The 25,839-nt window shown below is 43.6% G+C and overlaps 1 protein-coding gene across 2 annotated transcripts in view; it reads right to left on the bottom strand.

Annotated features, from left to right (window-relative positions):
- LOC139755833 (nephrin-like) overlaps window positions 1–25,839 on the bottom strand; it is a 237,367-nt gene continuing 211,528 nt past the window's right edge. The window contains exons 9-16 of one of the 2 annotated variants that reach the window (XM_071674438.1): window positions 25,360–25,519; window positions 24,474–24,571; window positions 22,116–22,323; window positions 16,832–16,982; window positions 8,852–8,991; window positions 7,797–8,042; window positions 4,151–4,275; window positions 1–1,818 (exon numbers count right to left, since the gene is read on the bottom strand). In XM_071674438.1, the coding sequence (XP_071530539.1) occupies window positions 1,411–1,818; window positions 4,151–4,275; window positions 7,797–8,042; window positions 8,852–8,991; window positions 16,832–16,982; window positions 22,116–22,323; window positions 24,474–24,571; window positions 25,360–25,519 (1,536 nt within the window). In that variant the 3' untranslated portion in view covers window positions 1–1,410. The remainder of the gene's footprint in view (window positions 1,819–4,150; window positions 4,276–7,796; window positions 8,043–8,851; window positions 8,992–16,831; window positions 16,983–22,115; window positions 22,324–24,473; window positions 24,572–25,359; window positions 25,520–25,839) is intronic. The other variant, XM_071674439.1, reaches the window with a different exon arrangement.

The following is a 25,839-nucleotide window of genomic DNA, read 5'->3' as shown; positions in this document are numbered from 1 at the left end:
GAGTCTCGTAGTCCTAGCAGAACAATGTCCAGGGGTCTAGTGGTCCTAGCACACAATGTCCAGGAGTCTCGCGGTCCTAGCACACAATGTCCCAGGAGTCTCGTGGTCCTAGCACACAATGCCCAGGAGTCCCGTGGTCCTGGAGCGCCCACAAATAAAGCAAGTCATTAACAGTTCATTTTCAGCAGTAGTGATATGTTTACACATGGAATAAGGGAGAACAGGCAGTAAATAATGCGTACAATTTTCTCTATAAAAACATTCTCAAATATTGTAGTGTGCATATTATTCATATGCCAAGGGCTTGGTATAAAACATACTGAAGTAATCTTTTCAATCATTTATGCCCTTCTCCAATCCTTGATCATTCAGCGAGGTACTGTTTATAGAAAGTCACCACTCCATGGTTTGCACCACCAATTGTAACTATTTCTTGTGTACTTGTGGTTGTCAAAGAAAAACGTAAGAGCGGAACACACTTCTTAAGTACCATAAATTTTTTTACATTTTCATTATTTCTCTGACGATGCTAAGTTATAATCCCGTAGTCTGTCTTCACAAAATTCCTGTTTGTTATCATGAGGTTCTTAAACTATACTTACAACTGCCTGGCACTTGATCATATCATCAAAACGAGCCAGTTGCTAGATTTAATGACATTAAGTTTTTAGATTTACTAACACTGTCAGTAGTTCCAGCAATGTAGAAAGAAGGGAGCGGGGCGAGTGATACACGGCCTCTGTGAAAACCTTCAGTAACAGTCACTGACGAGAACTGTTTTCCGGGGTAACTCCCTCACTGCACCTGGATTCCTTTAAAATCGCCATATCAACCTTAAAAAAGTTGAGAAATCCTACGTTCACACTTTCTCCGCCCAATAGCTGCCCAAGGTGGTGGTATCCGAAAGTTCTGATGAATCTAGGGACTACCAAGGGCTAGACTCATCATACCCGGGAGGACCGGATGCAGATAGTGGCTGCCAAGAGCTGTACTTATCTAAAACGACAAGATAGTACCTCCTCCGAAAGTGTTACAGAACTCTGAGGAGACAGTGACAAGCATTTACACGGATCACTCTGTCCACGTTACTTAAGATGTAGTACACATTTCCCTGAGCGCCTCATGTTTTCCCATATCATCTCTCTCAACCTGACCAGAAACATGCGATCATCTCATTAAGACGGTAGTGGCTCAAGCGGAGACGGTGGCCACATGGCTGCTTTTCTGAGAGCTCGTCTTGAGGATGTTGTAAGACCGGTGGAGTTGTGCAACTGCTAAAGTGGTGGCAGTGTGCGGCTGTTTGGAGACGAGATGCTATGCAAGTCCTTATTATATATATGAGAACGTTGGGCCAAGAGTGGCCGACAAGCGGAATAATGGAGGTGAGGGAAATTAACTCTGCGCTGGTGATTAGACGGCACTCTCCTGGTGACTTGTGGCTAAGAAGGTGCCCACTGCTCGGGGGTGAGGGGGACCACCCTCCCGCATCCTGTCTCCCCCACGACGTAGCGTCCCGTATACACTGACGCTCTCGTCTCGACCCATTGTGGGCGTCTGGGAAGAATGATGACCCCGAACAGGGTGAAGCGCGCCCGCCAAGTCATGCAGGGAAGTTGTGGTGGGCATGCAAGCCTCAGTTATATCGTGTCCATAGTCCCTTGGGTCCACTATTCCCTGTGGCATGTGGGCAGCGTGGGCAGAATAGGGGTGGTAGGGATGTGGAGCGATACTAGTATATACGACGGGGTCTTCACGACGCCTAATGGTGGTACTGAGAGGAGCTCCCGACACTACTTCCACGTACTCCACGTCCACTCCCTGAAATACAGGTAGCTACATGTTACTGATTACATGAACATATCTGTGTTCACTGTTTTAACGATAAAGTGATATATACTGCCTATGCCCCTATACCTTTGTAAGGCATAATAGTTATTTACAGAATTCTTCCCAACTCGTGTTAAGGAATCTGTCATCAGCTATCCATCCATCTTTCTGATCCATCTAAAGTGATTTATTACACACTCTCAATCAAGGTAAATTTAACGTATTTCACTAATTTACTTACATCCCACTTCAATCATTCTATGCACTGCGCATGCACGGAGGTGTTGTCTGGTACTCTGCTGTAGCTAGTCATGAAACAACTAAGTCTGTCAGACGATAAGTGCAAACAATTTACCTTAAAAATGAAAACAATAATGATCTAAAGGTGGCCGGTGAATGTAGGAATAATTAGACTTCTGCCGGCCAATCTGAGAGTGCATTATAATAATAATCAAATTTGAAAGTGAAATGGAGGTATTGTAATCTGAATTTTGTGTCCCTCTGAAGGAGGGAACCATGAAAACTTTTGTCACTTTCCGTTCATTTCCTTTCTTAATTTTTCTAACAATCCACACTGGTTAGATCATATGCATCTTCACTATAGTACAGACGATGTCAAGGTTGTGGTGAAGATGAGGGTGTAGTGACGATAGTGACGTGTGACCAGTAAGAGATAAGCGAAAGGCCAACATGGCCAAAGATGGCCTTGGTATCAACTCGTAAGGTTCAAGTAAAAGGTAAACGGTGTCAAGGTGTAGTGGAGATTTAGTTTAGTGAAGATGAGGATGTAAGGAAGTTGGCCTTTGACACGTGACCCCTAAAATGATCACCATTAGATCAAGGCCGCCCGCAGAAACTAGTGAAGATAATGATGTAGGGAAGTTTAAAGTTGCCGTCAACTGAAGTTAAGAATTTAATGTAATGAAGATGAAGATGTAGTGTACGCCAGAATGTGAAAATTAGGCGCAGTGAAAATCAGTGTATACTGAGGATGGCGAACGAACTGACCTATACGACTGTAGTGAAGTTAAGGGTGCAGTGACGATGGGAATGTTGACAAGATGACAGTGCAATATAAATGAAGGGTAAGGAAAGAGTACCTTTTTGATCTATGGAAATATAGCGAAAACAAAGCTCTAGTTAAAAAAGGGTTATGAGAGTTAAAGTACAATGAAGATAAGGGTGTACTGAAGATGGCTTTTGATCTTGCCATAAAGGAAAGGCTAAAAGGAGGTAGTATCGAGGGTGCAATGAAGATATAAGTATAAAAAAGCTGCTATAAAAATGGTGTAGTAATTGTGATGGTGCAGTGAAGATGAAGATTTCGTTACAGTAAGATAGTGATAAGGAAGTTGTGAAGATTGCTTTTGACATAAGGCATACACTTGCAGTGAAGATGAAGACAGAGTGAAGATAACAATCTGAAGATGGCCTTTGAAATGAATTCAGGATTTTCGAAGGTGTATTGGTTAATTTGCTTGCTTCAGCTTCCGTAATGAGCACAAAGGTTAGTGATACAGTTGAAGAAATATTACGTTTGTCCGCAAATAAGGTTTTTATAACTTTTAATAAAGTTTTGAACAATTAGCAGCTTTCCTATGTATAGTGAAGAAGCTTTTGATCTGACCTGTAAGGGTCTGATCAAATGCATCTTTACTGAAGATAAGTAGTGTCCAGGATATAAGGTAGATGAAGGTGTCGTGAAGATGAGGGTGTTGTGAAGATGAGGAATGGGTGAAAATGAGATTTCTAAGGACGGCCTTTTGACTTGACCTGTAAGGTTTGGCTCAAAGGCTATTGGCGTCAAGGGTGTAGTAAAGACCAAAGGATGGTGAAGATGAGTTTGTGTAGCGAAGGAATATGTGTAGAAGACGGCTTTTGACTTAACCAGTAAGGATTAGCTCAAAAGTGAATGGTGTCGAAAATGTATGGAAGATACGGGGCATAGTGACGTTGAGGAGATAGTGAAGAGTGTGTACTGACAATGGCTTTTACCTGACATATAAATGAAGTTGTAATGAAGGTGTGGGTATAGTGAACACAAGGATGTTGTGAAGATGGACTTATACTACATGTATAGGTGAAGTGAGCACAGATTTTATCGAGGATGCAATAAAGAGGCATTTGGCATCTCCCTTTGTAGAGAACATATGGTGAGTGGGGGTGTGGGGAGAGACAAAGAGTTCCTCGAGAATGTTGGCGTATCTAATTGTAATAGCATTTTTACGTCATTGAACGAAAACAACAATCATTGTATGCTTATTTGAAGATAAGAGGAGTGGGGAGCTGATGGCCCTTTATCCTGGGACTCGGCAGGCCTCACCTTGTGCGGGTCTGGTAGTGTAGTGGTGACCCCTGCCACGTTGTTGCCTTGAAGGATAGCCACCGCCTCCACGCACCTCGGCGCTCCCATCCCCACGGCCTCCTCCACGCCCATGTCTTCTTCACCTTCATGAGAAAATACCATCTTGGAGACGAAGCTAATTGACGAGTGAGGATGTCAATGTTTCTGTACCGGTCGATCACTTTAGATTCAGTCTGTAGCTAGAACGTGAGTGGTTGGATTCCCGTTCTAATTGCTACATGCATGAAAGTAAGTGGTAACTATACCTACCTACCATTATAACTCATACAGGACAATTCTAGTGTATACACAGCATCAATGTAAAGACTTGTTGCTCTAAAAACTCAGTCCAACGTTAATGTACATTCATTCTATAAGAAGGATTTACACATCCAAACATGTGTGTAACACATACCCACACGCACACATATAAGAGCAAAAGACCCGGTACTTATATATAAGGTTGAATTGGGGCAACGCGATTGTAAAACTCTCTCCCTGTACTATAGTAATAACAAGTTGTGATGACACACATATACATTCATATGCACGCAGAAACCGTTGATAACAACATTACAGCCTCAAACGAATTTACTTTAAACCTTAATCGTGTGCGCACTTGCCTCACACAAATGTATGTACTATTCAGAGTATTAAATCAGAGTACTCACTTCCTCACGCCACTATACACAGTGCTTCACACTCGTATACTCATCCTCACACTAACGTACCTAGTCTCACGTTAGTATACTAACATCTTAGCACTAATGCTTTGATAGCCTCGCCACACCATAGTCAGCCCCAACATCGGCAGGCGCTTGAGCTATACATGTCTCATTAGAAGGCAAATTGATAAAGAATACGTACTCACGTCACGTACCGCTTGCAGCAGCCGTAGAAAAAAGAAAAAAGTGTCCCCAATATTTTATGTAAAACTCATATAAAAATGACTAATTAAAATGCAAATTAAAAACTCTCCTATATAACATACACCGTAAAATGTTACCCATATTTTTAAGAGGGCTTTATCGCATAAACATTATCAGCCTGGAAAAAAAAAAATCATTCACCATAGTTTCACACGACAGAAATTTCCATGACCACAGACACAACTGTGCTGCTTAGTACATCTAACGAGGGAGACAACTATGCACTCGTAACCTGCGACGCACCTGTGGTAATCAGTGCACGTGAGCACCTACACACCTGTGTTGCTAAAAAGGACACCTGGACAGTCCTTGGCTGTTGTTCCACAATCCCTGACCATTATCTATACTCCTTACCACACATCAGTCCTCACCGGCGATATTTCCCCCACACCAGGTTCTGATATTTCCCTCACACCAGGTCCCCACATGTGATCCTGACCACACACAAGGTCCTCACATGTGATCCTGACCACACACAAGGTCCTCACATGTGATCCTGACCACACACCAGGTCCCCACATGTGATCCTGACCACACACAAGGTCCTCACATGTGATCCTGACCACACACAAGGTCCTCACATGTGATCCTGACCACACTCCAGGTCCTCACATGTGATCCTGATCACACACCAGGTCCCCACATGTGATCCTGACCACACACAAGGTCCTCACATGTGATCCTGACCACACACAAGGTCCTCACATGTGATCCTGACCACACTCCAGGTCCTCACATGTGATCCTGATCACACACCAGGTCCCCACATGTGATCCTGACCACACACGAGGTCCTCACATGTGATCCTGACCACACACAAGGTCCTCACATGTGATCCTGACCACACTCCAGGTCCTCACATGTGATCCTGATCACACACCAGGTCCCCACATTTGATCCTAACCACACACAAGGTCCTCACATGTGATCCTGACCACACACAAGGTCCTTACATGTGTTCCTAACCACACACCAGGTCCCCACATGTGATCCTGACCACACACAAGGTCCTCACATGTGATCCTGACCACACACAAGGTCCTCACATGTGATCCTGACCACACACAAGGTCCCCACATGTGATCCTGACCACACACCGGGTCCTCACATGTGATCCTGACCACACACCGGGTCCTCACATGTGATCCTGACCACACACAAGGTCCTCACATGTGATCCTGACCACACACAAGGTCCTCACATGTGATCCTGACCACACAAAAGGTCCCCACATGTGATCCTGACCACACACAAGGTCCTCACATGTGATCCTGACCACACACAAGGTCCCCACATGTGATCCTGACCACACACCAGGTCCTTACATGTGATCCTGACCACACACCAGGTCCCCACATGTGATCCTGACCACACACAAGGTCGTCACATTTGATCCTGACCACACACCAGGTCCCCACATGTGATCCTGACCATACACAAGGTCCTCACATGTGATCCTGACCACACACCAGGTCCCCACATGTGATCCTGACCACACACCAGGTTCTCACTGATCCTGACCACACACCGGGTTCTCACATGTGATCCTGACCACACACCGGGTCCTCACATGTGATCCTGACCACACACCGGGTCCTCCTCACATGTGATCCTGACCACACACCGGGTCCTCACCTAAGGGTCAGCGGAAGCTTATTCTGTAAAATTGTTCATGCAAGACTTTCATCCTAGAAATAGCAGACATGACTGAAAGGATAACTTTAAACATCAATAGGTTCTCTGACCATCTCTTATTTTTATCAAACAAAATATTTGCAGATATAAATACGTCTCTGGTGTCATATGCCTCAGAACAGCGCGACTGATAACTAAGACTGGTATTTGTTGTCAGCAACTCACTGTGGCACGTTATAGCAAAACAAGGGGGTTATGACGGGTGCTGGGGCAAGATGGGGCTACAGTGGAACTTTAGCAGGTATTTCCAATGCCTGAAGCCCGACCGAGTCAGACTGGGAAGATCAACTCGAGATAGACAGACTGCTGAAGCGCTGAAAAACACTGGGGATGGTATCTGACCAGGTCTACAAAATCGTTGAATAAGTTGCTGGGGATCAGATTGAAGTTACGGGTACGCCGAGACACACTAGAAGTAGGGATTTGAAGCTGCAGGATGGTTGAACACAGAGTTGGGGGCCAGGCTGGCGCTACACATCGAGTGTTGGGGAATGGGGACAGATTGGAAATATGAGAGAATTGTAACAAACTGGAGCAATGGTCTCAGAGTTACTAGGGGCGCAGTCCGGTACGAAATCATGCGGAGAGCATTTAGTGAACAAGCATAGCCAGTGTTATCATGGTGGAAATGGTCAAGAATACAATGAACAAAGATAAGGAAGGATTGTCCACTGCTGCAACGTCACTCTCACTATCACGAGGCAACAGAAACTTGTTCAGAGACACTTCTCACTCAAGATAACTTCCTTAAAAGACTTGGAGACGCTGGGTTGTCTAAGCATTTCTTATGAAAAATGAAAACTTTCCAGATATGACAGACAGGGTTTCTGGCAAAAGGCATTACAAAAAAGAGCGGTCGACCACGAACAAGCTCTGGTGTGTACTTCAGCTCCCTGTGAGGCATCGCTAAGTCCAAAGTTTCCAGACTGGATACGTGTGGTAACTGTTTGTCTACATCCGACTACACCCACACTCCTGACCTTACAATACTTGGTCCTCACCTGTGCCCCTGACAACATCCGGGTTGCCAGTCTTGGTCAGGGTGCGCGTTTCGTCACCGCTACCGTCACCCACGTATACATTAGTGAGTGTGGGCGGAGACTCAGTCTTCGGAGTGTGGTTCTGCGGGCGGGTTCGGTGGGCGTAGTGCGTAAGGACCAGCCCTGCCACCACCAATAGGAGCACCGCGCCAACACCGCCCACAACGGCACCCACGACGGGAGGAACGAAGACCTCTTCAGGAGGGCCTGTGGCAGGGAGATGTGAGAACGTTAGTCAGATCAATAATAATAATTTGACATTCATGAGAGTAGGATTAGTCACACTGAGGTTGTCTTCTGCTAAAGTACTGCAAGTTACAGTCGGAAACCTTTTCAACGGACGTACTAGAGGAACTTTTTCAATGATATTCGAAGGAAACTTTGATTAATGTGCCAGAAATTATTCAGCTGACATTCTGGGGGAGTGTCTCGGAACAAACTTCAGACAGGATCAAAATAAGTGGTAATAAATTAGTCAAACAAAAATGGTTCAACACAAATGTTACACAAACTTAGACAGCTTACGAAAAACAAGCTAACTTTAAAAGTGTTTTGAACTGTGAACTTCATGGAACACAAGCGCACCGAGTTATTACTTTTTAAAAGAACATGTGTATCATATTCACAGTTGTTCCACGCCTGCTGGAGAAACTGTGGTCAGTATCAACAGTGAAGGCACTACATCCTCGCTGGAAGCGTAACCTAACCTTCAGTTAGAGGGCACGTCAGTCTCCTATACGGTAGGGCCCCATATTTCACCTTGTACCCAGTTGGAGCACTTTCCATCTTCCTACTGCGGTTAACACACTAACCGTCTAATCACTGAGGAAGAACATTCGTCTAAACACGTGGAGCATTATACTCTGCGTCTAATCAATGGTATAACACATTCACAGTCTGACTAATCACACTAACAGTCAAACAGATAGGTCACTATCTTTACCGTATAACCGCTGGGGCACCATACTCACCTTCTAACCTATAGGGCACCACACAGGAAGACTGAGGTTACTCACCCATGCGTTTCTCTGCCACCTTCATGATGTCTGCCTCGAGGGTGACGGAGGCGCTCTGTCCACGGTTGTTGGTGGCGCGCACTTTGAGGGTGACGCCCATGCCGGCCTCCAACCCACGCACTACGAACTCCGGTGCAAGGCTATAAGGGAATGGGAAGGAACGCTTGGTCAAGAGCCGCTGTCTACCTCTCTTACCACAAGCACTGATGGTCAACAGTCAACAGCACACACATCACTGGCTCTGCAACTTTTCCAGTGATGGCTACCACTGCGCGGAAACACCGGGTGTGATGTTAGTGGAACTGTTGTATGGATAGGCGTTACGTCGAACAGATCTAACAAGTCTTAAACGTAAAATACTGTTACATTAATCAGAGTCTCTCTTTCTGGTAGGTCTGTGCATGATTCTTAGCTAGCGAATCACGCGCTAGCTCGCCAGGGTTCGATCCTGTAGAGGGCGTTGATAGAGAGTGAGAAAGAAAAAGTACTTGTGAAATTTTGCCAAAAGGTAGGGCTAGCACACAAAGCTTGAGAGAGAGAGCTTGAGAGAGAGAGAGAGAGAGAGAGAGAGAGAGAGAGAGAGAGAGAGAGAGAGAGAGAGAGAGAGAGATTTAATGCTATCCTATAAGAAAACCTCTAATACATTGTTTAATGTCTAGGAGCACGAAAATGGATCGTAAAGAAATCGAAAGAAAATGGCTTCTGATGTAAAACTACTGTTTAAATACGTTCCGGTGTGATGCTGTGTTCTTCTCCTGAGGTACAGAGATAATACTGATACAAGGAAGAAACAGCGTAGTAAACTATGGGAAAACAGATCTGTGAGTCATGCAAGTAGCACTGGCCTGGAACAATAGCAACAATGTTTCCGAAAATGAGCCGTAAAGTACGAACACCAAAAACGAGTTTAAATGGAAATGATCTAGAAATCTAATCCCTGGATACACTGGTATAAGTTTCAATCTAATATAATTTATGGTCCCAATGAAATAACGATTGAAGTACACTGATATCGCATAGTCGCTCGAATAAGCTCAGTCGTATGAAAAAAAGAGAAAACTGCCGCCAGAAATACTGATATCAAAATGGTTGGAGTTAAAGAAACTCTCAACTTTTTTTCTTAGATATGGAGAAACCTGTTTCCACTCAGTGAACTGTTGAGATAATTCATAGCCACAGACCCTTATACCTGTGATCACGGTTAACATAGGTCATGTTGTCGTGAAAATAAGCATATTAAGAAAATATAAAACTGTCGCAACCAGAGAGCACAATTCCACGAAGAAAACTAGGATTTTTGCTTGAAGCATCAAACTGAAAATATAAAAAGGTTAGTTCTGGGGATTTCTTTACCGTCAAGTGTCGTCTGAGCCAGGATAAATGTCGTTTGTCTTGATGGTTAACTCAAGACTTTCTAGACGTAATAACTTCAACATGACAAGAAGTAGCATCAAAAATAATACTTTTTCTTCACTCGTTACCACCGGAAGGATCAATGTTAGTGATCTTCAAGATATTCTGCCACGGATTCCTACAGAAGGAGGCTTATAGACAAGTGAGGTTCCGCCAGTAAGTGGCATACAGACTAGTAAGGTTGTGATAGCAAGTATACAGACTAATAAGGTTCTGACATCAGGAGGTGTACATGCTAGTAAGGTTCTTAACACACGAGGTGCACATCCTAGTAAGGTTCTAACACAATATAGTGTAGAGACCAATAAGGTCATAACAGCAAGAGGTGTAGAGACTAGTAAGGTTCTGACAGCAGCAGGTGTAGAGAGTATTATGGTTCTAACAGCAGATGTACAGATTAGTAAGGGTCTAACAAGAGGTGCAAAGACTAGTAATCAGATAGTGAACAAATTGGTTATGGCATTAAGCTTTTGATGGCAAAATATCTTGTTGGAGAAACAAGCTATCAACAAGTTTAGTAGCCTTGCGAGGTAGAAAATAAGTTAACGTAAAGTCTAATGCCACATGAAGCGTAAGCTAGAGATAGCGCAAGATATGGTTATTTGGTAAAGAGGTTCTGGAAACTTCAGTGACCTCTAATGTAGATTTTAGAGATATCAGGAGACATAAGGTCTTCATAGTGAAAGCAAAGTAGCGCTGTCAGTATGCTTAATGACCTTGGTTTCGTGAAATCTATAGATATCAGCAGGTTCACTAACCTAGTCCTGAACGATGCCATACACATGCCAGGAGCAGAAACCTGCAATGATGGAGGAGACAGGCTGGTAATCGACCCATCCACCAACATATGACAGCTATGCCTCAGCAGATAAAAACCAAACATTCCTTCCTCCTTCTCTATATTTCAAGACAGTATTGACGATCCTGTGATTGTTTTCAACATCTGCTTAAATGAACTCCATCCATGGCTCTTTCAGCTGCGAGTCCTACTGCAACCAGTTGGATGGCTTCCGTCATCCGTAGTGACACATGCCATAAATGCCTTTGTAATCAACTGTGGATATCCCATCAGCTGCAGCTGATCCTGTCATCTCTAGCACTATCACCAACTGTAGCTACAACCACTGTTTATAAAAATCACCACCTGTTACCAATACCTGGGTGTAGCCAGTGTTATCAATTATTTTCATTAGTACCTCAAACTCTGACCATTATCACAAGCTAGGTTAACGGCTTTAAGCTATGGTCACCATTGCCACCAACTGTGATCATCTCTACCAGTTGTGGCCGCCACCACAGCTCGAGCATTTCCCACTTGTGGCCACTCTCCCAGGCTTGGTTAAGCACAACTAGCAATGATCACTAAAGCTGGCCTTGGCAAATCATTGCCAGCTTTCGTCAAATATGACATCTGCTGTAGCCACTGATGTTTTGTGTGATTACTAAGAACAACTTTGGTTATTATCATCAGCAGTAGCCAATCCCACTGGTAGTGACTTTCATATGCTGAGGGTACTACCGTCACCTCTAACAACTACAAAAACTTTGGCCAGTTCATTAGCTGTGACCGCTACCATCACATTCGGCCAGTACAATCAGTTATTACTTCTCCCATCATCTATGATCGTTACCACCACCTTTACCTAATCCCCTCAGTTGTGGCCATTACAATCATCTGCAGCTGTAGCCACCACCTGTCGAAGTTGACACCAGCTGTGACCATTTACATTAGTAGTTAGTTAGCCCTTTACCCTATGATTGCTTTCTGGTAACAGCCGCTTAGTTGTCAATGACGAAAGTTGATATGAAATGATAACTGACGGAAAATTTCTTCCAATTCTTCGTAGATATATTCTCTCATGTTAGATACCTTTCACATTCTCTCTCTCTCATATATATATATATATATATATATATATATATATGGAGAAAAACTGGAGGAAGTGAAGTGTTTTAGATATCTGGGAGTGGATCTGGCAGCGGATGGAACCATGGAAGCGGAAGTGGATCATAGGGTGGGGGAGGGGGCGAAAATTCTGGGAGCCTTGAAGAATGTGTGGAAGTCGAGAACATTATCTCGGAAAGCAAAAATGGGTATGTTTGAAGGAATAGTAGTTCCAACAATGTTGTATGGTTGCGAGGCGTGGACTATGGATAGAGTTGTGCGCAGGAGGATGGATGTGCTGGAAATGAGATGTTTGAGGACAATGTGTGGTGTGAGGTGGTTTGATCGAGTAAGTAACGTAAGGGTAAGAGAGATGTGTGGAAATAAAAAGAGCGTGGTTGAGAGAGCAGAAGAGGGTGTTTTGTAATGGTTTGGTCACATGGAGAGAATGAGTGAGGAAAGATTGACCAAGAGGATATATGTGTCGGAGGTGGAGGGAACGAGGAGAAGAGGGAGACCAAATTGGAGGTGGAAAGATGGAGTGAAAAAGATTTTGTGTGATCGGGGCCTGAACATGCAGGAGGGTGAAAGGAGGGCAAGGAATAGAGTGAATTGGTATACCGGGGTTGACGTGCTGTCAGTGGATTGAATCAAGGCATGTGAAGCGTCTGGGGTAAACCATGGAAAGCTGTGTAGGTATGTATATTCGCGTGTGTGGACGTATGTATATACATGTGTATGGGGGTGGGTTGGGCCATTTCTTTCGTCTGTTTCCTTGCGCTACCTCGCAAACGCGGGAGACAGCGACAAAGCAAAAAAAAAAAAAAAAAAAAAAAAAAAAATATATATATATATATATATATATATATATATATATATATTATATATATATATTTCTTATTTTGCTTTGTCGCTGTCTCCCGCGTTAGCGAGGTAGCGCAAGGAAACAGACAAAAGAATGGCCCAACCCACCCATATACACATGTATATACAAACACGTCCACACACGCAAATATACATACCTATACATCTCAATGTACACATATATATACACATATGTACATTATTCACACTGTTTGACTTTATTTATTCCCATCGCCACCCCGCCACACATGAAATAACAACCCCCTCCCCCGCACGCGCGCGAGGTAGCGCTAGGAAAAAACAACAAAGGCTGCATTCGTTCACACTCAGTCTCTAGCTGTCATGCATAATGCACCGAAACCACAGCTCCCTTTTCACATCCAGGCCCCACAAAACTTTCCATGGATCACCCCAGACGCCTCTGCCCCGGTTCAATCCAGTGACAGCATGTCAACCCCGGTATACCACATCGTTCCAACTCACTCCATTCCCTGCACGCCTTTCACCTTCCTGCATTTTCAGGCCCCGATCGCTCAAAATCTTTTCACACCATCCTTCCACCTACAATTTGGTCTCTCACTTCTCCTCGCTCCCCCCACCTTCGACAAATATATCTTCTTTGTCAATCTTTCCTCACTCATTCTCTCTATGAGACCAAACCATTTCAATACACCCTCCTCTGCTCTCTCAACCACACTCTATTTATTACCACACATCTCTCTTACCCTTTCATTATTTACTCGATCAAACCACCTCACACTACATATTGTCCTCAAACATTTCATTTCCAACACATCCACCCTCCTCCGCACAACCCTATCTATAGCCCAAGCCTAGCAACCATAGCAACCCTGTGACTCACCAGTTTCCATGGTTCCATCCGCTGCCAAATCCACTCCCAGACATCTAAAACACTTCACTTCCTCCATTTATACCTCGCAATTGACTTGTCCCTCGACCCTACTGTACCTAATAACCTTGCTCTTATTCACATTTACTCTCAGCTTTCTTCTTTCACACACTACCAAACTCAGTCACCAGCTTCTGCAGTTTTTCATCCGAATCAGCCACCAGCGCTGTATCATCAGCAAACAACAACTGACTCACTTACCAAGCCCTTTCATCCACAACAGACTGCATACTTGCCCCTCACTCCAAAACTCTCGCATTCACCTCCCTAACAACCCCATCCATAAACAAAGTAAACAACCATGGAGACATCACACACCCCTGCCGCAAACCGACTTTCACTGAGAACCAATCACTTTCCTCTCTTCCTACTCGTACACATGCCTTACATCCTCGATAAAAACTTTTCACTGCTTCCAACAACTTGTTACCCACACCATATACTCTTAATACCTTCCACAGAGCATCTCTATCAACTCTATCATATGCCTTCTCCAGATATCCATAAATGCTACATACAAAACCATTTGCTTTTCTAAGTATTTCTCACATACATTCTTCAAAGCAAACACCTGACCCACACATCCTCTACCGCTTCTGAAACCACACTGCTCTTCCCCAATCTGATGTTCTGTACATGCCTTCATCCTCTCCATCAATACCCTCCCTTATAATTTCCCAGGAATACTCAACAAATTATACCTCTGCAATTTGAACACACCTTTATCCCGTTTGCTTTTGTACAATGGCACTATGCATGCATTCCGCCAATCCTCAAGCACTTCACCATGAGCCATACATACACTGAATATCCTCACCAACCAGTCAACAACACAATCACCACTTTTTTTTAATAAATTCCATTGCAATACCATCCAAACCCCCCGCCTTGCCGGCTTTCATCTTCCGCAAAGCTTTCACTACCTCTTCTCTGTTTACCAAATCATTCTCCCTGACCCTCTCACTTTGCACAACACCTCGACCAAAACACCCTCTATCTGTCACTCTATCATCTAACACATTAAAAAAAAACTCAAAATACTCACTCCATCTCCTCACATCACCACTACTTGTTATTACCTCCCCATTAGCCCCCTTCACCGATTTTCCCATTTGTTCTCTTGTCTTACACACTTTATTTACCTCCTTCCAAAACATCTTTTTATTCTCTCTAAAATTTAATGATACTCTCTCACCCCAACTCTCATTTGCCCTCTTTTTCACCTCTTGCACTTTTCTCTTGACTACCTGCCTCATTCTTTTATACATATATCAGTCATCTGCATTATTTCCCTGCAAAAAATCGTCCAAGTGCCTCTATCTTCTCTTTCACTAACAATCTTACTTCTTCATCCCACCACTCACTGCCCTTTCTAATCTGCCCACCTCCTACGCTTCTCATGCCACAAGCATCTTTTGTGCAGACCATCACATTGCTTCCCTAAATACATTCCATTCCTCCCCCACTCTCCTTACGTCCTTTGCTCTCACCTTTTTCCATTCTGCACTCAAGTCTCTCCTGATACTTCCTCACACAAGTCTCCTTCCCAAGCTCACTCACTCTCACCACTCTCTTCACCCCAACATTCTCTCTTCTTTTCTGAAAACCTCTATAAATCTTCACCTTTGCCTCCACAAGATAATGATCAGAGATCCCTCCAGTTGCACCTCCCAGCACATTAACATCCAAAAGTCTCTCTTTCACACTCGTATCAATTAACACGTAATCCAATAACGCTCTCTGGCCAACTCTCCTACTTACATACGTATACTTATGTATATCTCGCTTTTTAAACCAGGTATTCCCAATCACCAGTCCTTCAGCACACAAATCTACAAGCTCTTCACCATTTCCATTCACAACACTGAACACCTCGTGTACACCAATTATTCCCTGAACTGTCACATTAATCACCTTTGCATTCAAATCACTCATCACTATAACCAGGTCTCGTGCATCAAAATTGCTAACACACTTATTCAGCTACTCCTAAAACACTTGCCTCTCATGATCTTTCTTCTCATGCCCAGGTGCATAGGCACCAATAATCACCCATCTCTCTCCATTCACTTTCAGTTTTACCCATATCAATCTAGAGTTTACTTTCTTACACTCTGTCACATACTCCTACCACTCCTGTTTCAAGAGTAGTGCTACTCCTTCCTTTGCTGTTGCCCTCTTACCAACCCCTGACTTTACTCCCAAAACATTCCCAAACCACTCTTCCCCTTTACCCTTGAGCTTCATTTCACTCAGAGCCAAAACATCCAGGTTCCTTTCCTCAAACATGCGTGACTCCTTCTTCTGTTTCCCCTTTTAAAAAGTTAAACTACAAGGATGGGTGGGTTTCTACCCCCCCACCCCTTTAGTCGCCTTCTACGACACGCGGGGAATGCGTGGGAAGTATTCTTTCTCCCCTATCCCCAGGGATATATATATATATATATATATATATATATATATATATATATATATATATATATATATATATATATATATATATATCTGAGAGAGAGAGAGAGAGAGAGAGAGAGAGAGAGAGAGAGAGAGAGAGAGAGAGAGAGAGAGAGAGAGAGAGAGAGAGAGAGAGAGAGAGAGAGAGAGAGAGAGAGAGAGAAATTCATCAAAGAAAATTTTAGTAATAAATTTGAGTTTCATCACTCACAGCATTTTCATTACATTCTTTCTTTCTTTCATACTATTCGCCATTTCCCGCATTAGCGAGGTAGCGTTGAGAACAGAGGACTGGGCCCTTGAGGGAATATCCCCACCTGGGCCCCTTCTCTGTTCCCTCTTTTGGAAAATTGAAAAAAAAAGTGAGAGGGGAGGATTTCCAGCCCCCCGCTCTTCATTACATATTTACTTATATCTTCAAGACGAAGTTGAGAGTTTGCGAGTATAAACGCACCTGGTGGTGTTGGAGAGGAGGGTGCCCTGATCCCAGGCTTCCATCACAAAGTGCTGGGGCAGCCCACCGTCGAAGCCTGGACTACACTCTACCACCAGCGCCTCGCTTGTCTGGTTCGCGATGGAGCAGTTTCGTGGTGGGTCTGGAGGACCTGTCAAGGTAACACGTCAAGCGTTGGTTTCTGCCGATACATATCCTGCACTCCTGTCACTCTATGACACTCGTCACATCACGAGACTTGTCACGTTTCAACACCCTAATCATACCAGCACACCCGCATCACGCCAACATACATGTCACGCCACCACAAGAGTATCACAGCATCTGACACGTCTCTGCAATCTGTACCACAGTACACCTTATCTCACGATCCACGTTAGATATCACAAAGTAACACATTTTCAAGACACCTGTGTCACTGTGCACCCGAGTCATATCGATACATTTATTATAATAGACACCTGTATCATAACACGACATATGAGAAATGCTATGACTCTTGTGTCAAGGGACAAAACTTACGCAGCAACATCTGCTATGGTGAAAGAACTACGTTATGCCTCACGTTACATTGCTACAGCACCGGTCTCATGCCTGGCACTAGTTAGTATCGTGCTGCGACCCTACGAGCATGCATTCTCAACTCCTCCCTCTTCTACAGTTGTATGCACAATAAAAAGGCTACAAGGATTTAGTGCCAAATGCATTAAAATTCGAACTTCAATCGGTGGTTTTGATCTTCACATCAAGTATGTATTGAGGAGAGCGCCTTGCATAGTGCGCTTACCGTTTCAGCTGTCCGTGTTAGTACTGGTGCTCAATTGTCTTCTGACTTCAGAGAAGGTCTTTATTTCAAGTTTATAGATAACCTCTCTTCGACATTCTTCCAATAAAATTAGCATATTCCAAAAAAATGTGTGATTAATATTTCATCTTTTGCTTTCAGACAACTGCCACTTGCCCAGTACAAACATCGGCTGACCAGTATTTCAGTAACACAGTTTTTTTTTTTTTTTTTTTTTTATACTTTGTCGCTGTCTCCCGCGTTTGCGAGGTAGCGCAAGGAAACAGACGAAAGAAATGGCCCAACCCCCCCCCCCCATACACATGTACATACACACGTCCACACACGCAAATATACATACCTACACAGCTTTCCATGGTTTACCCCAGACGCTTCACATGCCTTGATTCAATCCACTGACAGCACGTCAACCCCTGTATACCACATCGCTCCAATTCACTCTATTCCTTGCCCTCCTTTCATCCTCCTGCATGTTCAGGCCCCGATCACACAAAATCTTTTTCACTCCATCTTTCCACCTCCAATTTGGTCTCCCTCTTCTCCTCGTTCCCTCCACCTCCGACACATATATCCTCTTGGTCAATCTTTCCTCACTCATTCTCTCCATGTGCCCAAACCATTTCAAAACACCCTCTTCTGCTCTCTCAACCACGCTCTTTTTATTTCCACACATCTCTCTTACCCTTACGTTACTTACTCGATCAAACCACCTCACACCACACATTTTCCTCAAACATCTCATTTCCAGCACATCCATCCTCCTGCGCACATCTCTATCCATAGCCCACGCCTCGCAACCATACAACATTGTTGGAACCACTATTCCTTCAAACATACCCATTTTTGCTTTCCGAGATAATGTTCTCGACTTCCACACATTTTTCAAGGCTCCCAAAATTTTCGCCCCCTCCCCCACCCTATGATCCACTTCCGCTTCCATGGTTCCATCCGCTGACAGATCCACTCCCAGATATCTAAAACACTTCACTTCCTCCAGTTTTTCTCCATTCAAACTCACCTCCCAATTAACTTGACCCTCACCCCTACTGTACCTAATAACCTTGCTCTTATTCACATTTACTCTTAACTTTCTTCTTCCACACACTTTACCAAACTCAGTCACCAGCTTCTGCAGTTTCTCACATGAATCAGCCACCAGCGCTGTATCATCAGCGAACAACAACTGACTCACTTCCCAAGCTCTCTCATCCCCAACAGACTTCATACTTGCCCCTCTTTCCAGGACTCTTGCATTTACCTCCCTAACAACCCCATCCATAAACAAATTAAACAACCATGGAGACATCACACACCCCTGCCGCAAACCTACATTCACTGAGAACCAATCACTTTCCTCTCTTCCTACACGTACACATGCCTTACATCCTCGATAAAAACTTTTCACTGCTTCTAACAACTTGCCTCCCACACCATATATTCTTAATACCTTCCACAGAGCATCTCTATCAACTCTATCATATGCCTTCTCCAGATCCATAAATGCTACATACAAATCCATTTGCTTTTCTAAGTATTTCTCACATACATTCTTCAAAGCAAACACCTGATCCACACATCCTCTACCACTTCTGAAACCGCACTGCTCTTCCCCAATCTGATGCTCTGTACATGCCTTCACCCTCTCAATCAATACCCTCCCATATAAATTACCAGGAATACTCAACAAACTTATACCTCTGTAATTTGAGCACTCACTCTTATCCCCTTTGCCTTTGTACAATGGCACTATGCACGCATTCCGCCAATCCTCAGGCACCTCACCATGAGTCATACATACATTAAATAACCTTACCAACCAGTCAACAATACAGTCACCCCCTTTTTTAATAAATTCCACTGCAATACCATCCAAACCTGCTGCCTTGCCGGCTTTCATCTTCCGCAAAGCTTTTACTACCTCTTCTTTGTTTACCAAATCATTTTCCCTAACCCTCTCACTTTGCACACCACCTCGACCCAAACACCCTATATCTGCCACTCTGTCATCAGACACATTCAACAAACCTTCAAAATACTCATTCCATCTCCTTCTCACATCACCGCTACTTGTTATCACCTCCCCATTTACGCCCTTCACTGAAGTTCCCATTTGCTCCCTTGTCTTACGCACCCTATTTACCTCCTTCCAGAACATCTTTTTATTCTCCCTAAAATTTACTGATAGTCTCTCACCCCAACTCTCATTTGCCCTTTTTTTCACCTCTTGCACCTTTCTCTTCACCTCCTGTCTCTTTCTTTTATACTTCTCCCACTCAATTGCATTTTTTCCCTGCAAAAATCGTCCAAATGCCTCTCTCTTCTCTTTCACTAATACTCTTACTTCTTCATCCCACCACTCACTACCCTTTCTAAACAGCCCACCTCCCACTCTTCTCATGCCACAAGCATCTTTTGCGCAATCCATCACTGCTTCCCTAAATACATCCCATTCCTCCCCCACTCCCCTTACTTCCATTGTTCTCACCTTTTTCCATTCTGTACACAGTCTCTCCTGGTACTTCCCCACACAGGTCTCCTTCCCAAGCTCACTTACTCTCACCACCTTCTTCACCCCAACATTCACTCCTCTTTTCTGAAAACCAATACTAATCTTCACCTTAGCCTCCACAAGATAATGATCAGACATCCCTCCAGTTGCACCTCTCAGCACATTGACATCCAAAAGTCTCTCTTTCGCACGCCTGTCAATTAACACGTAATCCAATAACGCTCTCTGGCCATCTCTCCTACTTACATAAGTATACTTATGTATATCTCGCTTTTTAAACCAGGTATTCCCAATCATCAGTCCTTTTTCAGCACATAAATCTACAAGCTCTTCACCATTTCCATTTACAACACTGAACACCCCATGCATACCAATTATTCCCTCAACTGCCACATTACTCACCTTTGCATTCAAATCACCCATCACTATAACCCGGTCTCGTGCATCAAAACCGCTAACACACTCATTCAGCTGCTCCCAAAACACTTGCCTCTCATGATCTTTCTTCTCATGCCCAGGTGCATATGCACCAATAATCACCCACCTCTCTCCATCAACTTTCAATTTTACCCATATTAATCGAGAATTTACTTTCTTACATTCTATCACATACTCCCACAACTCCTGTTTCAGGAGTATTGCTACTCCTTCCCTTGCTCTTGTCCTCTCACTAACCCCTGACTTCACTCCCCAGACATTTCCAAACCACTCTTCCCCTTTACCCTTGAGCTTCGTTTCACTCAGAGCCAAAACATCCAGGTTCCTTTCCTCAAACATACTACCTATCTCTCCTTTTTTCACATCTTGGTTACATCCACACACATTTAGGCACCCCACTCTGAGCCTTCGAGGAGGATGATCACTCCCCGCGTGACTCCTTCTTCTGTTTCCCATTTTAGAAAGTTAATACAAGGAGGGGAGGATTTCCGGCCCCCCGCTCCCGTCCCCTCTAGTCGCTTTCTACGACACGCGAGGAATACGTGGGAAGTATTCTTTCACCCCTATCCCCAGGGATAATATACATATATATATACATATACACACACACACACACATACACACACATACGCACATACACACACACACACACACACACACATATATATACATATGAAAAATGTAAGAAACAATTTAGAAAACAAACTTTTAGCACAGTTACATCAAAATTTTTCATGAAATGGCGCTTCCTGTTTATCAAGTTTCAGTCTTATGTTTACCATGTCAACCTTCATCTCCATGCGACCCTTATCGTCCTCCCATAGTCTTCAAACCACTACGTCCTCTATGTTTCGTCTGTATCCATCCTTTCCCGATCTTCTAGGATCATTGATTCCTGTTTTTGTCGAACTCATCCATATCTGTTCTTCCCTTTACACTGTTAATGTCACATCCCCCAACCCCTTGCGTGTCTTTAGTACTTTCTTTGTTCTGTCTGCGTTGAGACCCTTGTATCTTCCCTCTGCCAGTCTTGTCCTCTATGGCTTGTGATTGACTGCTATTTCGATGTCTCTCTGTCAAAGTTTTTCCGCCCAAAGCCTATTTCTTCATTTTTGAATTCTTTCTTTCTTGCACACTTTCACATATAACCGTTACTCCGTTCCTTACCACATTCTTTTACCCAAACATCCAGTCATCATACATCCTTAAATGTTCTCCCTCCTCCTCCTTATCTTTTTACTCCCTTCTTTCCGTGATCCTTCCTAGTTTCAATTACCTCTGCGGTTTTACTCTTCTTCCTCCCTTCCGTCACACGTTCTTTCTCTTACCCAAGTTTTCCCTTACTTAAGTCTTCCAATTTCTGACTCTTCTTCCATACCCAGACCTCCCTCAATTGCTTTGCGACCAAGCTCCTTCCATATAATGTCTTCATCCTCCATCATCTCACTCTTCTCTCTAGCTTACTGTCATCTCTACTTCCTTCCTTTCTTTATCCCTCAATCCCCAATACAAGAAAAAGGGAAGGTGAGTACCATGTTTCTGACCTGCAGGAATGAGGTGTATCACACACGGTTCCTTCTGGATTCCTATCTTGTTGGAAGCCCAGCAGAGTAGCGTGCCGTAGTCCTGCTCCATGGACGCCGTGTAGTTGAGCATGGAAGACGTGCCCTGGGTTCTGATGGCCTTCAGGGGCAATGCTTCGCCCTCAGATGACCCATTGAAACGCCAAGTAAAGTTGACCTGAAGGAGAGGCAGTAACGGGATCTTCGATGATACCGTGACGATAGAATATGTGTGTTTGTGTGTGTGTGTGTGTGTGTGTGTGTGTGTCGTACTTTTTTAGTTGGGCGTTTGTAAGTTGTGATACCATATGGAGCAGAAGTTAATTTGTCTCAATGACAAAGTGCGTCTGCTATAACAGTAGTATAAATGAGAATTTTCAGTTATGATCACACCTTATTTATGCCAACAGCTTTAAACAAAGTAAAGGTTAGGTGGTCAAGGGGTTATGAAAATAAGCTAATCTGTCGTGATCGTTGTACAAAATACGGATTAACATAATGAAGAATGCTGCGTTCGACCACGTAATCTCACTCCGCTAACTGGCTCTCAGTCATCACCATGACCTAATGACCGTAAGTTCAGGTGAGCCAAGATCATATTTGTCACATGAAAACATTTTTTATGTAAAATTTTAAAAGATCTGATATCTTGTAGTCCGTACGATCGGTGGATACTTTTATTGTCATTATGAAATTACAAATTTATAGTACGATCATCTTATTATGAATTATCTGATCTCAAGTCATAGTTATCTACGTAGAAAGAAGAAGGGTTTGTAAGGGGCCGTTCAAGTAACACCAGCCGCGTCTTCTGAACTTTCAGGAGGATTGTTGGAACAGTTTGTGTGTGTGTACACCAGGCGTGTGCACCATCAGACATAAGACGACTAAAACTCACACAAGACGGAAATTCCGTCATATTTTCAGTTAACTGAATTCAAATTTGTGTTTATCATAACTGACTAGAAAACATAAACTTGTTTTTGTTTATCTCAAACCTCATCGCTGACCCCAGGATCCCTTATCCAGGGTTCCTGTTACATACAAGGTTGCGCTTCACTCAGTAGCAGGGACAGGGTGAACTCCACGGAAACGAAAAATTCTTTGACAAAACTATACTTTATCTCGTCCTCTGGCGAAACGGTCAGAGAATCCAGCGATGATATATCACTGACTAAAACGGGTAAATTTTGTGTTAAGAAAATGGTTCAATTACGTTTTCTTTCATCTTAACATCCCAAGTAATGAAAAATGGCTAAACGCAATTTCTCTCATGGTAAGTGTACACTATGTAGGTTGATGAATTTCCACACAAAAAAAGAAGTGTTCACAAACTGATGGTTTGTCATACTACACCAGTTACTCCGATCATACAGAGGACGGGTTCGATTCTATTTATAGAAAACTGATGTCACAGCCTAGATGGTATATCAGATGTATATACTTACTGGAGTGATTCGTCTACTACCATCCGACTTACCACCTCTTTTAGCTTGATCTGAAACTTTAATCCACTTTCCCGACGCTAAGTTATTGTTCTCTTACCCTCTCCCGCCCACAGGTATTACTTGGGTTTTGCTCTCAAGAACTACCTGTTGGCGTCCCTCCTCCATTAGCGAGACCAAGCAATACTCAGTAAGCAGCTGCCTCGCATATTGACTGTGATCGCTGGTAACTTAAGCATGATGGGCCATTGTGGTAGGTATCTGTTCCTCTCCCAGTGCCAATAAACTTTTGAATCCATTACCATGTCAAGTCCTTCCAAACACGACTTGTTTCTTTGCAAGAGGCAAGATTTCCAATACCATAAATATTCTTAGATAATCTTTTTTCTTTCCGTATACACGAGTGACCGAATCTTTGGGAGATGAATAAAGAAAACTTAAGATGAACATACATTAAGAAGGTACAGTATATATACACATATATAAGATGAACATACATCAAGAAGGTACAGTATATAAACACATGAGGAACAATGACTCTCAGGTAATGAGCTTGCCTAATATAAAGGTGCTCGCCTGAGTGGAGTGTGCTTACCTGAGTGGGGTGTGCTCACCTGAGTGGCATGTGCTCACCTGAGTGGCATCTGCTTACCTAAGTGGCATCTGCTCACCTAAGTGGGATGTACTCACCTGAGTGGGATGTACTCACCTGGGTGGGGTGTACTCACCATTGTTGGGTGTGCTCACCAGAGTGGGGTGTGCTCACCTGAGTGGTATGTGCTCACCTGAGTGGTATGTGCTCACCTGAGTGGGGTTAGCTCACCTAAATGGGGTGTGTTCACTTAGAGAGGGATGTGCATACCTATAGAAGGGATGTGCTCACCTGCTGGGGGTATGCTTCCACTTGGCACACAACTTTGGCACTCTCCATCCTGGCCACGCCCTGTGTCCTTCTCCCAGGGGTGCTGCACACGGGCGCGACTGTCGCAGAAAACACATCAAACTCACATTATTGTCCGTTCCTGTTACCCTGACTTACATCAACGTCATACAGCTTTAGATCAACCCCATGTCGCCCCTAGTTAATTATTTCCTATATGACCAAGATGAAGACTCATTTCATTGTCATATTCTAAAAACGGATCAACAGCATAAAGGAAGGGTCTGTAGCGAATCAAGGAGTCACTGTCACGCCTTAAGCAATGCCCATGGCTGGGTGGTGCATGATTAACAAATCTAAATAATTTTGAGTCTCCACTTTTGTCGTATATGGTTGCTGATACCAGCAATATGAACGCATTATTCAAGTTTTCTGACAGAATACCAAATCTAATACGAAATTTTGGTATTTCTATGAGACAACATTTCCACAAAACTGCATGCAACGGACGTCAGCATAAGAGGGTGTATAATAGCCAAATAACTTCAGTACACAAGACATTCGCCAAAACAGTATTCATGGAGATGATAATCCACATAGCTCCACCATGTATCTTGCAGTCAGGACAATAGACTACATATTGCTCTGAGCATCTGTTGTTAAGTGCCTCTGTTTGTCTCCCACGTCAGCTCCATATTGCGTAGGCATCGTTCTAGGTCCAGTGTCCACTGTGCTCAATGTCTGTCGTTGTAACTGAGCAGAATACGTTAATAAAAGGTGTAGTTCGTGTGTAGTTCAGATGATGGTGATATAAACAGCAGAAAACATTCGCTATGGTAAGAAGTTAAAGAAGCTGTATTGAAATGGTACAACAGGAACTGCAACTCACACATAACGTTCAGGGTAACGGCATTGCTGCGTCCTTGACCTTCCAAATTGTGGGCGACACAGGTGTACACGCCTGCACGCCCACGCTCCACCTTCTGAAGCACTAGACTGTGGTCCGAGATGAGAAGACCGGCGCTCTTGTTGGTCTCCAAGAGCTCCCCCTGAGGAGGAAAATGTTAGAGTGTTCACTTAAGGAGAGTGGCAGAGTTAGCGGTTGAAACCACCAAGTTATATCACTTTCCAACATGACAAGAAAAAAACGGTATACAATCATTACGTATAGAATTATTCCAACACTTACCTAAGAAGTAAAAAAGATAAATACATCCGGTACCAGAGACAGTGAAGTATGGGTGTGGATAGTGAGGTTACCTAGAACCGTAGTACCAGATCTTACTGAAAAAATTCTTGCGTGACCAGAAGCTATCACCACCCAGTGGCTTTGGTCCCCTGACACACATGTCATGGTCATCCCTCATTC

This window comes from Panulirus ornatus, chromosome 20, assembly GCF_036320965.1.
Source record: "Panulirus ornatus isolate Po-2019 chromosome 20, ASM3632096v1, whole genome shotgun sequence".
Lineage (NCBI taxonomy): Eukaryota > Metazoa > Arthropoda > Malacostraca > Decapoda > Palinuridae > Panulirus > Panulirus ornatus.
This window is presented reverse-complemented; position numbering and strand designations above follow the sequence as displayed.